At 35.9% G+C, this 16,721-nt stretch overlaps 1 protein-coding gene across 4 annotated transcripts in view; it reads left to right on the top strand.

Annotated features, from left to right (window-relative positions):
• The window catches only part of LOC127854195 (CTP synthase 1-like), a 38,353-nt gene extending 21,632 nt beyond the window's left edge, over positions 1-16,721 (top strand). For all 4 annotated transcript variants that reach the window (XM_052389224.1, XM_052389223.1, XM_052389222.1 and 1 more), the window contains 7 exons: positions 5,237-5,325; positions 7,280-7,374; positions 7,694-7,800; positions 11,784-11,880; positions 13,978-14,033; positions 14,395-14,491; positions 14,807-16,721. In XM_052389224.1, coding sequence (XP_052245184.1) covers positions 5,237-5,325; positions 7,280-7,374; positions 7,694-7,800; positions 11,784-11,880; positions 13,978-14,033; positions 14,395-14,491; positions 14,807-15,084 — 819 coding nt within the window. In that variant the 3' untranslated portion in view covers positions 15,085-16,721. The remainder of the gene's footprint in view (positions 1-5,236; positions 5,326-7,279; positions 7,375-7,693; positions 7,801-11,783; positions 11,881-13,977; positions 14,034-14,394; positions 14,492-14,806) is intronic.

Below are 16,721 nucleotides of genomic sequence, written 5' to 3' on the forward strand. Positions count from 1 at the left end.
TTGGTTGAAAAACATGGCTGTCAGGGGGCGGGGCAGTTTTCCTTATATGGCTATTGTAAAACCTTGTTAACACTCTTGAGGCCACATTTATTGTCCAATCTTGATGAAATTTAGTCAGAAAATTTGTCTTAATGATATCTTGAATGAGTTCGAAAATGGATACATTTGCTTGAAAAACATGGCCGTCAAGGGGCGGGGCATTTTTCCTTATATGGCTATATAAGGCTATAGTAAAATCTTGTTAACACTCTAGAGGCCACATTTATAGTCCGATCTTCATGAAACTAAGTCAAAAGATTTATCCCAATAATATCTTGGAAGAGTTCAAAAATGATGCCAGTTGGTTGAAAAAATATGGCCATCACGGGAGCGGGGCTATTTTCCTTATATGGCTATAGTAAAACCTTGTTAACACTCTAGAGGTCACATTTATTTTCCGATCATCATGAAACTTGGTCAGAAGATTTGTCTCAATGATATCTTGGATGAGTTCGAAAATGGTTTTGGTTGCTTTAAAAACATGGCCACCAGGGGTGGGGCATTTTTTCCTTATAGGGCTATATGGCTATAGTAAAACCTTGTTAACACTCTAGAGGCCACATTTATTGTCCAATATTAATGAAATTTGGTCTGAAGATTGGTCTCAATGATATCTTGGATGAGTTTGAAAATAATTATGTTTGCTTGAAAAAAATGGCTTCCATGGGGCGGGGCATTTTTCCTTATATGGCTATAGTAAAATCTTGTTAACACTCTAGAGGCCACATTCACTGTCCGATCTTCATGAAACTTAGAGGATTCATCCCGATAATATCTTAACCGAGTTCAAAAATGATGCCGGTTGATGAAAAACATGGCTGCGAGGGGGCAGGGCATTTTTCCTTATAATGCTATAGTAAAACCTTGTTAACACTCTAGAGGCCACATTTATTTTCCGATCTTCGTGAAACTTGGTCAGAAGATTTATCCCAATAATATCTTGTTATCTCCGGTGAGCGACTTTGGGCCTTTCAGGCCCTCTTGTTTAACTCTTTTGATAGAATCGTAAATAATTTCACACAAATGTTCATTAGATGGTCCTTCGCCAAAATTATCAGAAAGTCTCTTCAATTGCTCAAAATTACCACTTGTACAATATTTTAAAGATATATGTGTTTGACATATTTTTTTATTCTTGGCCAATTATTCATGAAAATCTACTCACACGTTCTTTGTAGAGCTGTAACGATTCGGTTCGATGCATCGAAAAACCGGATTAACGCCGCTGATTCGATTTCAATACCAATACCGCTAATTTTGATTTGATTAACTGCAATCCCAATTGGTCCGCATTTTAAACCTTACTTCCCAAATCCGTCATCTAAACATTCTTGTCATTTGTAATACGTCTTGTAATTGGTCAATAGCCAATATGGCATCCAATAAATGGATGAATAACATGCTGAGCATTACATCAGCCGGTAAAATGGCTTTTTCAACGACGCTGAAAGATGCACCGTCAAAATTAAAATCAAAAGTTTGGGAATATTTCGGGTTTCGCAACGGTTCTGATGCAAAGGCAACTTGCAAAACGTGTTTTGTTGACGCAAGTTACCCTAAATCTGATAGCACTCAACATTTGAGGCAACATTTGAAGAGAAAACACTCGGTTGATATTTCAGATGTAAAATCTTCATCTCCCACGACAAGCTCCTTCAGAATGTTAGCAAAACAATCTGAGACAACGGGTCAAATGAACTGAGTCAATACATATGGTTTGTTTACTAAACTGCGTGCATTCTGTTAAGAAGTCAACTGGAAGTTGTTTATATACTTACTTTTTTCTGTTGTTTTTTTCTGTTAAACACATGTGATTCATTGTGCATTTTATGTTATTTAAGAATAACTCAACAGGAATTATTGTTCAATAAATTTGTTAATTATAAAACAATAAAAAAAAAAAAATTTTTTTTTTTAAATTAAACACATTAAATGTACAACATAATCGGACCATTTGGTATCGAAATCGAATCGAATCGAATGATGGATGAATCGTTACAGCTCTAGTTCTTTGGAGTGTTTTTTAACAAACATATGCTTATAGTACGGCTTCAATGGAAGTGATAACTGCCATAGCTAAATATATATATACATCTGGAAGCCATTTCTCATACAAATCTTACAACTTCACACAAATTTTCATGAAGTTGTCCTTTTCCAAAATCATTTTTAAATTTCTGTTCCATTGTACAGGCTGTCAAGCGGTCATACTTTTTCCTACTTTTTCCTACTATTTCCTACTTTTTCATCAGGATCCTACTTTTTCCTATTTTTTTACCAAATCTTCCTACTATTCCTACTTTTTCATTTTCAATTGAGAATATTTTTTTTAAATAGTTTATTTAGTAAACTTGCAGGATGAATGAATCAATGGCATGACTGTATCCCTGTTAATGTGCATTCATCTAGATGAGACCTGACACTTAACCCATGCTGACTGTCTTCTAGCACCTCTTCAGGAAGCATAAATATTTATTTCTTATGTAACTTTTGAAAATATTGACATTTTTTTTTAAGTAACAATAGTGCCTTGTTTACTTCCTTAGCATTTGTACACTGCAGACTTCACATACCTTACACAGTTCCCAGTGATGCAAGAGCTGAGGGCACCCATTGTTTATTCCAGTTTTATTTTGTCTCAATTGACAACAATTTGACCAAACCTTATGCATGTTTACATGATATTGCTGTTTGGAATGTAGAGATATAGAGATATAGAGATACATGTATTGTATGAGTGGTTATGAAATATGGAATTTATTACACAAGTTATTGGAAAAAGATAAAACTGATGCTTTGCTGAGTTTTCATCATTTACAAATATAATGTAAAAAATTCTTTATTACATGACAACAGATATGATGTTCTATTGATATCATAGGTACATCATGTTTAGTAATTGAAGATAAATGCACAGAGCCTAAATGTCCCGATACATTTTTGTGCTCCGGGTAGGGTGGCATATAGCAGTTGTACTGTCAGTCCGTTTGTCTGTCTGTCTGTCTGTCTGTCTGTCTGTCAGTGTGTCTGTCCGAAAACTTTAATATGGGCCATAACTATTGCAATATTGATTTTGAAGATAGCAACTTGATATTTTGCATGCATGTGTATATCATGGAGCTGAACATTTTGAGTGGTGAAAGGTGAAGGTCATCCTTCAAGGTCAAAAGTAAAAAAGTACAATCCAAGGTTAGTAATAAGCTTTAAAAGGGAGATATTTTCTAAACCTGCCAAATGATATATTGAAATTTTATTTCAAAGCGGCGCAATAGTGGGCATTGTGTTTCTGACAAACACAATTCTTGTCTAATGATGCCATAGCTAGTGAGGTAACTTCAAGGTGTTACAGCGTAGTATTAAAATTATTTAACGGCATTATTACACTCAGGCGAAGTAATCAATAATGTAAAAACCATTATTTGAAACTGGAATAAACAATGTAGTGCAACTGTTTCATTGCCCAATCAATGATGTCATAAAAGATGTCAGGTGATAAGGTCCGATCTCCAGTATCTCCAATCTGCTCTACAATGACCAGTCATTTTGAATGTAACTTAAGTTATTATAACTGCACCCTATTGTCAATTTAAAGGTTTCACAATGTAGCTGTAGCAGAGCATTGACACTGGTTTATATACTAATATTAATCTTGTACAACATGTTGGTGTATCACTAAATAAATTTGGTCTTCTGCTTAAGGATATAACATGCACAATATATTACCATTTTTATATCCATACACAGAAGACCTCAAACCACTTAATTATTTGATGAGACACCAAAATGAACAGCATCTTATTATACTTCTTTATCAGGGTAGCTTTGCTTGAAACTTAATTATCATAGATACACTAAGTGCTAAAATGCCTAGTGGGAAAACAAAGTTTAACCCTTCATGGATGGAGAAGTTGGACAACAGTGGAAAAACACTTGGATCATGGTGCAAGAGAGATACCGGCAATGAGTTTGCAAGATATTTTACTGTCTAAATGAAGTCCATCTTGTTGTAATTCTGGTGCTAATCAACTGATAAGTCATGCAGATGGATAAAAACACAAGGAAAACATGAAATACATGCATGATAATTCACAAAAGCGTGGAAGTGCCCCAAAGCCAAGCAGCTCTCAGGGTGGTGGGGATAAATCTATCTGTATGCAAGTACAACCATCACACAAGGAACAGATACAAAAGGCTGAAATCTTCTGGGCCCTTAAGGTAGCTTCAAGTGGGTATCCATACAGAACATGTGATGGCACTCCTGCTCTGTTTCAAGCTATGTTTCCTGGACCTGTGTCTAAAAAATTAGTATTATGTATTCCTACTTTTGAGGGAAAAGTTCCTACTTTTTCCTACTATTTTCCTACTTTTCTTGCAAAAGTAGTTCCTATTTTTTCCTACTTTTTGAAAAAAGGTCACTTGACAGCCTGATTGTATTTAATACTAGCTTGAGCTAAAAATCAAATATGTTTCACGCTTAAAAATATAACATAATATTTTCTTCTCACACATTTTTGTTAATTCCAACACTTGAACTGGACTTTTAAAACAAATGATTTAAATTCAATGGTCAATTGACAATTGACCAAATACCATTGATTGACAGTTAAATAAAAATGCAATTAATGATAAAATATCATGAATAGAGAATCTTGAATTATTTTAGAAATGCAAATAGGCAAGATTGTATCAAAGCAATATGCCACTAATTTTATTTCATCTCCAGTTATTTTGTATTTACATTAAACATTTATTTAGCCTTTAAAAACATCATACATTAATTCTTAAGTACAGAATATCACCTTGATATTTTTTTGGCAACATAACAATCAGCCTTTAACGAGGTTTCCAAATTGTTCTCTTCATGCAGGCCTTTTCCTGACCATTTTGGGAAAAATGATATTTCAGGATTGGATTTTTTTTGCGTGAAAAGTCCACTGATTTGGAAAAAAACTAATTCTATATAACTCTATAATAATTCAAATTATAAGAACAAAATCATGTTGTAGATATATACTTTGTTAGATGTTTATGAAATAAAATTGAGATAACAACACACATCTTTTTTGAAAATTGGACATATATTTACACAATGGGATTTTTTTACAATATCCGTTTGGGAATGGGTCCGTTTTAAGACCCGTAGATACGCAAGGAAAACCTGTCATGATATCTAATGAGTTACATAATGTGTCCACAGTACATAGCTGCCTCTGATCTGGAGATGGAGACCCTGTCACAAGACCCGGTCAGATACCATGAGGCCTGGCACCAGCTGGTCAGCGCTAAGTAAGTGGGTCTGCTAAAGAGTTGTTGTAAACTAGATTACTTACTTACATGATGTGAATTTCCTTTTTCGTGTTCCTGAGTCTGTCAAAGAAAGTCACATGAATGTGCTTGAAAAAGCTGTTATAAAGTGGATTTGAGCCTTGCTGTTGGAAAACAGTACTTAATGCTTAATGTCATTTCAGATTAGTCTGTGCAGTCTGCACAGGCTAATCCAGGAAACACATTCTGCTTTTTGCTAAGAAGTAGCTTCCTTAGAAATCATTTCTGCATGAAACCCCGTTTCCAGGGAGCTGCTCATTTCTAAATTACTTGATGTGTATTTCCCTTGTTTCGTGTTGTCTGACCATGGTCCCTGGCTCAACTGGAAAGCAGTGGAACAAAATATTAATATGACACAATAGACATCTGAATAATGCAACACAGGCAACTTCATAAATATGCTAACATATTGTATTTCTTGTTCTTTTAAATAAAGTTAACTATTTGTATTAGTAAGTTTAGAAATTATATCTAATAATCGTTAATCATGCATTGGTTATTCATGGTTAGGATAAGTTGGTCAATATACCAGTAGAATTGTACTTCCAATCTTCTTGATACAGTGTATAAACTTTACATGTCTGACAGGGTGACAGTAAATTTGTCAACTCGAGGAGATACTGTCAACCCAGGCGAAGCCGAGGTTGACAGTATTTTTTCCAAAAGTTGACAAATTTACTGACACCCTGTTAGACATGTAATATTTATTTTATTATACCGAAAAAACTATTCAAACATGAACAATTTATATGAACCATGAACAATTTTAATATTCAATAATTGTATTTAATTTCAGCAATGATCGACAGATTTGGTAGTCTGTTTACAACAGAAATGCAAAACTGCGCATGCGCGAATGGGACAGTATATTTTTTTACCATTCCCCTCGTGATTGCTAAGGTAGTGGGCGACAGTATTTTTTGAGCAGGCGACAGTATTTTTTGCACAGTAATTTTTGGTTGCTGGGTCTGACCGTATTTCTATGTCACGATTGCCTATGGGACCATATTTCTATGTCACGATTGCCTATGGGAGTTGAAGCGAGACTATATGATTTTTATATTTGTTAAATTGTTAAAATTGATAAAAATATGTTACAATAACACAAAATAGGCTAGAATAATTATACATTGAAGACAAATTTCATAAAGTGCAGAAAAGACAAATTAGTGCCACGAGCCGATTGTGACCAAGATATTTCGTACATATTTTCCTAAGATAATCGAAGCATTCGTCTTTTTATAAGAATCAGAGTAAGTGTTTGTTTGTCGTATGAATAGATATCATTGCAGGAAATTAACATGATCCGTTAAACTAAATTTAGATTCACATCGTACATGCATGATATATGTGTTGGCGAATTTGACTGTACAGACATTTTCGATTTCAAAATTAAATATCTGGCTTATTTTGCATTTTTTTGAAATATATGTATTATTAGTTTTTTACACATTTTTTATAAATTCATAAATATTTGACAATATCGTATAGTCTCGCTTTGAGCATTGTGAATAAAAGTGAGGTTTAGTAATGTATATTGTCTCCAAACTTACCTAACAACGAGATTGGATTTATTGAAATGATCAGCCATTCAAAAAGCTTGAACTCGATTATAAGACAGTCCTGCAATGTGAACTAATACGGCTATGTACCTTTACTGATCTTAAGTGCTTTAGAGACTTAAAGTCAAGTAGGCATGGTTCTGGAAAAACTGGGCTTAATGCATGTGCGTAAATTGTTGTCCCAGATTGGCCTGTGTAATCTGCACATGACAAGCAGGGATGACACTTTTGGCCTAGACTGGATTTTCATTTAGAAGATCATTCAAACACATGAAAGCAGAAGGTGTCATCCCTGATAAGACGGTTCTGTTTTCCCAGAACAAGACTCGTATAGTTTGTACTGTGTTTTATAGTGGTGTCCTGGTGCCTGGTGGTTTTGGTCAGAGAGGTATCGAGGGCAAGATACTGGCTGTTAACTGGGCTCGCACAAAGAAAGTACCATTTCTAGGTAGGGTTTGTAATGTCAGGTTGATATTTTTACAATTGACTGCTCTTTTTTCCTTTTTTGATCTTTTTGAATTTAAGCCCTGTAAAAAGTCTTAGATTAAGATAAGTACATGCATATACCAACACCTGCAATGTAAAGAAGAATATTTGAAAAGTAAATTTTTGGTATTTATTAACATACAAAAATTGAATATTGATATTGTTGTTTTTTAATTCATGCAAAATTTTCTCCGTTGATACATGTACTACAAATTTGAATGACTACAATACGCTGAAGTTTACAATAGTTCTGCTCAATATACAACCATGTTTACTTACAGGCATATGTCTGGGGTTGCAGTGTGCAGCCATTGAGTTTGCCCGTAATGTTCTCGATATGAAAGATGCCAACTCGACAGAGTTCCACGCAACCACAAAATACCCTGTGGTCAGTGACAAAAGATACTTTCCTGCATTGATGCTTTGATTAACTGCTCTTGCAGTTGTTTGTTTCGAAGTTTATATTTGAATAGGAGTTAAATAATAACTTTTTTTTTAAATGATCAAGAGAATGTACCCAGTTATTATATCAAAAAATAATTTTGCATCTGAGTAATTTCAAATATTACACTAGCATGAAACGTTCAAATTATGATCCTGATTCTTTGCATGACACCATCAAAGCAGGTTGCAAATAGCAGTTGCAATGTCTGTAAGTTCAACCTTCTGTCTGGATGCCCTTCTGAAAATTCTTGTTTCAGCAACAACGTTGCCAGATATGGATGGATGTTTAAATAACTTTGCACATATGTAAACCTTTATAAGTAGACCTGTCACATATTTATCACCGGTCCCCCTACCTCAAAGGTAAAAGGTAACACTCATATGTTAAAGGTCAAATTTGGCTATAAAACAGCTTTTAAATGTCTGTCTTAGCCAAAAACAGCTTTTAAATGTCTGTCTTAGCCAAAAACAGCCTTTAAATGCCTGCCTTAGCCATAACTTTGCCTTCTATCAATGGGATTCAAAATAACTTGCCAGATTTGTAAACCATCATATGATGACAGGTCACATGTAAGACACATCTACCTACTGATGGTCAAAGTCACAGTTAAAATGTCAAATTTGGTCATGAAACAGATACAAAAAAGTTGTGTTAGCCATAATTATACCCCCACAAAGAAGTTAAGGGGATATATAGGAGTGAACTTGTCTGTCTGTCGGTCTGTCTGTCGGTTCGTATTAAGTGTCTGCTCTCTAATTCAAGTAGTTTTCATCCGATCTTCACCAAACTTGGTCAGAAGTTGTATCTACATGATGTCAAGGCCAAGTTCGAACATGGGCCTTGCCAGGTCAAAAACTAGTTCACGGGGTCACTTAGTGCGTTTTAAAAATTCAGCTTGTTGTCCGCTCTCTAATTCAAGTAGTTTTCATCTGATCTTCACCAAACTTGGTCAGAAGTTGTAACTAGATGATGTGTAGGTCAAGTTTGAACATGGGCCTTGCCGGGTCAAAAACTAGGTCACGGGTCACTTAGTGCGTTTTAAACATTCAGCATGTTGTCCGCTCTCTAATTCAAGTAGTTTTCATCCGATTTTCACCAAACTTGGTCAGAAGTTGTATCTAGATGATCTTATGGCCAATTTCGAACATGTTCCTTGCCGGGTCAAAAACCATGTCACGGGGTCACTTAGTGCGTTTTTTAACATTCAGCATGGTGTCCTCTCTCTTATTTAAGTAGTTTTCATCCGATCTTCACCAAACTTGGTCAGAAGTTTTATCTAGATGATCTGAAGGCCAAGTTCCAACATGGGCCATGCCAGATCAAAAACTAGGTCACAGGGTCACTAAGTACGTTTTACACATTGAGCATGGTGTCCGCTCTGTATTTCAAGTAGTTTAAAACCGATCTTCACCACACTTGGTCAGAAGTTGTAACTAGATGATGTGTAGGTCAAGTTTGAACATGGGCCATGCCGGGTCAAAAACTAGGTCACGGGGTCGCTTAGTGTGTTTTAAACCTCACCATGTTGTCCACTCTCTAATTCAAGTAGTTTTTATCCAATCTTCACCAAAATTGGTCAGAAGTTGTATCTTGATAATGTCTAGGGCAAGTTTGAATATGGGTTATGCCGGGTCAAAAACAAGGTCACGGGGTCACTTAGTGCGTTTTAAACATAACAATGTTGTCCGCTCTTTAATTCAAGTAGTTTTCATCCAATCTTCACCAAACTTGGTTGGAAGTTGTATCTAGATGATGTCTAGGTCAGGTTTGAATATGGGTCATGCCGGGTCAGAAACTAGGTCACGGGGTATCTTAATGCGTTTTAAACCTCACCATGTTGTCCGCTCTCTAATTCAAGTAGTTTTCATCCAATCCTCGCCAAACTTGGTCACAAGTTTTATCTAAATGATTTCTAGGACAAGTTTGAACATGGGCCATTCCGGGCCTAAAACTAGGTCACGGGGTCACTTAGTGCGTTTTTTAACATTCAGCATGGTGTCCGCTCTCTAATTCAAGAAGTTTACATCCGATCTTCACCAAACTTGGTCAGAAGTTTTATGGAGATGATCTTAAGTCCAAGTTAGAACATGGGCCTTTCTGGGTTAAAAATTAGGTCAAGGGGTCACTAAGTGCGTTTTAAAAATTGAGCATGGTGTCCGCTGTTTTTTGTGAAGACGACATGCAAAATATTATGTGTCAATGCGGCGTGTGAGGGTATTCGTCACGTCTGTGACAAAGCTCTAGTTTTGCAATATATTGATGGATTTAAAAATAAATGGGCACACATGTGAAATGCCATTAATCAGAGTGTAGCGTGTTATACCTGTCTCCCCACCCAAATGGTCAAGGTTAAACTTAAAGGTCAAATTTTAAACTTTGCCATAAAACAGCTTGTCAGGACTGTAGCTGCATCATTTATTTTCTGGAGTTGAAAAATAAAATATAACAAAGTACCACATTGAGAAGACAACAGGTTATGTGTAATACCTTTCTCCCTGCCTGAAAGGTCAAAGTCACACTTACAGGTAAAAAGCCAAACTTGAACATAAAACAGCTTGTCAATACTTCAACTTTGACACCCATCACACAATTTTAGAATAACACCACAAACCACAACCATGAGAAGACAGTGTGCATCTTCTTTATCCAAAGGTCAAGGTTTTTCTTAAGTCAAGGGTCAAAGTAGCCCATTAAATAGCTTGTTTCACATTAGAATATCTACATGGTTCATAAAACAGTATGTACGCAACTGCTCTGTACCTGCATGGTGGATTTTTGTCAAGTTTCAACAACTGAATAGCTTATAATTTGCCGATTATGGTAATGATAGAAATTTTCCCTGCTGCAAGTTTTGGCAGAAATATGGCCTTTTATTTGTTCTACTGTTCCTATGTAGATGATTTTTCTTTATTTGAACAAAAGGTGTGGACGCATCAGTGTCTGTGAAACACGCCTTGTTTTAGTCATGTTACAATTTTATGCCCCCCTTCGAAGAAGAGGGGGTATATTGCTTTGCTCATGTTGGTCGGTCTGTCGGTCGGTCCGTCCACCAGGTGGTTGTCAGACGATAACTCAAGAACGCTTGGGCCTAGGATCATGAAACTCCATAGGTACATTGATCATGACTCGCAGATGACCCCTATTGATTTTGAGGTAACTAGGTCAAAGGTCAAGGTCATGGTGACCAGAAATAGTAAAATGGTTTTTGAATGATAACTCAAGACCGCATACGCCTAGGATCATGAAACTTTATGGGTAGATTGATCATGACTTGCAGATGACCCCTATTGATTTTGAGGTCACTAGGTCAAAGGTCAAGGTCACGGTGATTCGAAATAGTAAAATGGTTTCCGGATGATAACTCAAGAAAGCATACCCCTAGGATCATGAAACTTCATGGGTAGATTGATCATGACTCGCAGATGATCCCTATTGATTTTGAGGTCACTAGGTCAAAGGTCAAGGTCACGGTGACCCGAAATAGTAAAATGGTTTTCGGATGATAACTCAAGAACACATACGCCTAGGATCATGAAACTTCATAGGTAGATTGATCATGACTTGCAGATTACCCCTATTGATTTTGAGGTCACAAGGTCAAAGGTCAAGGTCACGGTGACCCGAAATAGTAAAATGATTTTCGGATGATAACTCAAGAACGCTTTTGCCTAGGATCATGACACTTCATAGGTACATTGATCGTGACCCGCAGATGACCCCTATTGATTTTCAGGTCACTAGGTCAAAGGTCAAGGTCACAGTGACAAAAATCGTATTCACACAAAGGCTGCCACTACAACGGACAGCCCATATGGGGGGCATGCATGTTTTACAAACAGCCCTTGTTTTATTTCAAAATAAAGTGGATAATTGTAAAATATTTTAAATAATAATCTATAAAAACTTGGTTTCTTTGTGTCACCTAGGTGATTGAGATGCCAGAGCACAATACAGGCGTCATGGGGGGCACAATGAGACTGGGGCTCAGGAAAACAATTTTCAACTCTGACAAATGTATTATGAGTAAGTGGGCAGGCCAAAGTAGTTAAGTAGTAGTGCTTTATAAAAAATGAGTTTGCAGGTACTTTATATTGGAGTTTGAAGCTATTTTGGCCTCTGGACAAAGTTTTATTGATTGCAATTTTATTTTAAAACCTTGCTGTATTACGAATGTAATTGTTTTTATGCCCCCGAAGGAGGGCATATAGTGATCGGACTGTCCGTCCGTCTGTCCATCACACTTTGCGTTTAGGTTTCGAAAAATGCTCATAACTTCTATGTCGCTTCAGATAGCAATTTCATATTTGGCATGCATGTGTATATGGACAAGGCCTTTCCATACGCACACACATACGCAAACAAATTAAGTTTCGAAATATGCCTTTAGGTTTCGAAAAAAGCTCATAACTTCTATCAAGCGTTTATAGGGTGCATAAGTCATCCTATGGTGACAGCTCTTGTTTAAATTTTATAAGGATGATGCACTGGAATCACCATGGCAGTTTTTCTGTCTGTCTTATTGTACAAACAAACTTGTCCATAGGCATTCTCCTACACTATTCAACAGTGGGTTTTTTCACCATTTTGGGAATGGGGCCAGGTCCCTTTGGATTGGGTAAAGTCGTGGTGTTGTAACTAAAAATTAATGGGAAAATTAGTGTTGATCTTTTGCTAACAAATGCTACAAATTTGAGAATAAAATGGTTTTCAATATTATATTTTTATGCTCCCCCAAAATTTATTTTAAGGGGTGCATATAGTCGCCGCTTCGTCCGTCTGTCAGTCCGTGCACAATTTTTGTCCGGGCTATTTCTCAGCAACTAATGACCGGAATTCAATGAAACTTTATAAGAAGCTTCACTACCAAGAGGAGATGTGCATATTATCAGCAAGTTCTGGTCGGATGATTTTTCACAGAGTTATGGCCCTTTGATATTTTCCATTAACTGTACATATAGTACAATTCTTGTCCAGGCTATTTCTCAGCAACTAATGACCGGAATTCAATGAAACTTTATGGGAAGCTTCACTACGAAGAGGAGATGTGCATATTATCAGCGGGTTCTGGTTGGATGATTTTTCACAGAGTTATGGCCCTTTGATATTTTCCATTAACTGTACATATAGTACAATTCTTGTCCAGGCTATTTCTCAGCAACTAATGACCGGAATTCAATGAAACTTTATGGGAAGCTTCACTACCAAGAGGAGATGTGCATATTATCAGCGGGTTCTGGTTGGATGATTTTTCACAGAGTTATGGCCCTTTGAAATTTTCTATGCAAAATAAATTCTTGTCCCCCCAACTACTCTGCCCTCAAGACGTTTCCTTTTATCTGAATATATAGTGCAATATTGTGACCAAAAATAACTTTGGGGAGCATCGCCCGTCTCCGACGGTTTTTTGTATAAGGTCTAACTTGAAGAGCTGGATGGGAGATGAACTAAATATTGAGATATAAATTAAAAAGGAAAACTTCAGTTGGTAATTTGTAGGTCCCATTTGGGGAACAATATAATGTTTTCAATTGGGAATGGGGAAGAATATCGGCCCCAACTAAAAAAAACACTGCAACAAACAACATTTCAAACTTGTAGCCATTGTTTGTTATGATTATAAAGTTGTACCCCTTGTTCATTTTTGAATTTCTGCAACATTTATTATTGTTAATATAGACTTTATCAGCAAACATATACATCTTTGATACTGCAGCATCCAAATGTGTTATACCAGTTTTTTGTATATTATATGTATGAGCAATACCTCTCGGTCTCGAATAATGTATAGAGACTTTTCTAGCAAATAATTCAAAACAAATCTTTTGCTCTGAAATTATAAGGCCAAAAGGTTTTAAACTTGGTAATTAATATTCTAATGTATTGTGGTTCTCTACAAACTTTGCACACATTATGCTCCTGGGGTCAACACTAGCCATGTCCAAGGGTATATATTTTCATTGTTACAACTTTCTACATATTACAATAAGCAGTTTCTGTGGGTGTTCGTCACAAGTGTGACAAATTCTAGTTTGTTAACTTCTGTACGCAAGAACTTCTTTAATTGGAGCATATATACTTTGATTCTTATCTAAAATAATGTATGTTGTTGACTATTTACAGAGAAGCTGTATGGTAATGTACCCTTTGTTGAGGAAAGACATAGACACAGATATGAGGTAGACACATGATTGTTAGCTTTCATGAAGTTAAATATTCATTAATATTAAAGTTCGGTTCTTAGCTATCAGATCTTTTAAATGTCAGTTAACTTCTTGCGTTATTTGTCTTACATGAATTTTACCATCGCCTGTCATAACATTAAAAAAAATGAAAAAAACACTATTTGTATGTCTACAATTGTAGTGTTGTAATGAAATTCTTCCTTAAATACCTTTGATGATAAATTTAAAAAATAATAATATCAGACAATAATTCTCCATAAATATTAATGAATCTATCAATCAAAGTTACAAAATTCTGAAGATTGCATTTAGTGTTACACTCAATATATTCTAACAAGATTTTCTACCATTTAAGATTAATCCAACGTTTGTGGACAAGTATGAAGCCAAGGGTATGAAGTTTGTTGGGCGCAGTGAGGATGGGGAACGTATGGAGATCTTGGAACTTGAAGGTACCCTATACAATCAGGTCCAAACGACTGTAATACTGGTATTTTAGCCAGACAATTCTGTAACGATTTAATCAAATATTTGTAAAAAATATCAGTCAGATGTCTAATATTATAGAAAAAATTATAAGAACATTATAGTTAAATTTCATCAAAAATAAACCACAGAAAATAGTCAATTATTTAAATATTTTAAATAACTAACCTCAGCTATATTTTCCACTGGGGTATTAATTGAATCTGTAATACCGTTTTCCAATGAAAATGTTTTTTGTTTGTGTTCAATTAGAGTCAACACTTATTCTGTGTTCTCTAAAGGTCATCCATTCTTCGTTGGTGTGCAGTATCACCCAGAATACATATCTCGACCAATGAAACCGTCCGCTCCGTATTTTGGTTTCCTGCTGGCGTCATGTGGCAAACTTCAGGGGTTCGCCAATCGAGGCTTCCGCAAATCTCCAAACATGAACTACAGCGAAAGCTCAGATTATGATGATGAAGAATTGATCAAAATCAACGAGTCAGTATCTAAAGACGCGGAAGTGCTTGTTAATGGACCTCTTTTCTCGGCAAGCAGCACTTCCACATCTGATTAATAATAACGGTTGTTTAGTGGATGCAGATCTAGACATTTCTGTTCCTGTCGAAATATAAATTTGGCAATGACTGGAGCTCTATAAGTAAATGATTTACCACCCGATTTGATGCATTTAAAAAAAAGAGATCTCATTTTTTCATAATTCTCATTTTGTCTTTTCAATGTACATCATTGAATGTACATGATAATTGCACAGTACAGTTATTTTCCGTTTCGATCTTTTTTATATCTCAGCATTAATGCGTTACAATAAGTATATAATTGTTGTATTGCAATGTATTTTTTTATGCCCCCGGTAGGGTGGCAAATAGAAGTTGAACTGTTAGTCCGTTTGTCTGTCTGTCTGTCTGTCTGTCTGTCTGTCTGTCTTCCAAAAACTTTAATATTGGCCATAACTTTTGCAATATTGAAGATAGCAACTTGATATTTGGCATGCATGTGTATCTCATGAAGCTGCACAGTTTGAGTGGTGAAAGGTCAAGGTCATCCTTCGTCAAAAGTCAAAAAGTACAATCCAAGGGAAGTAATAAGCTTTAAAAGGGAGATAATTTCTAAATCTGCTAAATGATATATTGAAATTTATTTCAAAGCAGTGCAATAGGGGGCATTGTGTTTCTGAAAAACACATCTCTTGTTTTGCCCTTTTTTACACCTGTCTGTTTCTGTGTTAATGTAGGACGTTTAATGTCCGGCTCATAATTTTGTTGTACATGATCAGATCTTGAAATAAATTGGCACAAATTATAATCAAATCAAGACTATGTGTTGCATGCAACAAACTGTAATTTACTTCTAGACCAAGTTCACAGTGGACACTTAGATTGTATGAATGTTCCTTATATGCATGTTAAGAAAGTACATTTTAGAGTCTAACCCATAAGTTTCCTGTTCATGATTGGATTTCAAAGTTAGTGAGACGACATATTGCATGCAAAAAAAACATGTCGCTTACATCAAGGCCACAGTGGTTTTTAGCTTGGCTGTTTTCGGAGAAAACCCGAGGTATTGTCATAGCCAACTCGGCGTGTTGTCCGACGTCCCCGTCGTGCTAAAACCTTTACATTTTGCTCTTAAATCAAAGTGCTTCCACATACAACTTTGAAACTTCATATGTAGATGCACCTTGATGAGTTATACACGTCATACCCATTTTTGGGTCACTAGGTCAAAGGTCAAGGTCACTGTGACCTCTAAAAAAAAAAAGAAAAAAAAAATTCTCAAGCTTTCATTTGCTGTATTCAAAACTTCACCCGCAGCCGAGCTTGGCACCCGTTACGCGGTGCTCTTGTTGAATATTCTGTTTATGTATATAATGAATGTGTATTTAGTGAATGTACATGTTTGTGTCAGGCCCATGACTTTGTCGTCTATGATAGGTTTCCAACATTAATTGGCACACATTATATCAAATAAACCTGCTGCTTGCAACAACCATTTCGCTTGCTTAAAAGTAAAAGTCGCAGTGGACACTTATTGTTTGTGCATATTCCTTATAGTGCCAATAACGTTTATCATGCATGAAGGGATTTCGATACAAATGGGCACACAATTCTTATACAGTCTATGGATAATGTGTTTGGTGAAACTCTTATGTCTGTCGATTAAAGGTCCAGGTTGCATTGGACACATAAAGTT

The sequence above is a fragment of the Dreissena polymorpha genome, chromosome 12, assembly GCF_020536995.1.
Source record: "Dreissena polymorpha isolate Duluth1 chromosome 12, UMN_Dpol_1.0, whole genome shotgun sequence".
NCBI classification, from domain to species: Eukaryota; Metazoa; Mollusca; class Bivalvia; order Myida; family Dreissenidae; genus Dreissena; species Dreissena polymorpha.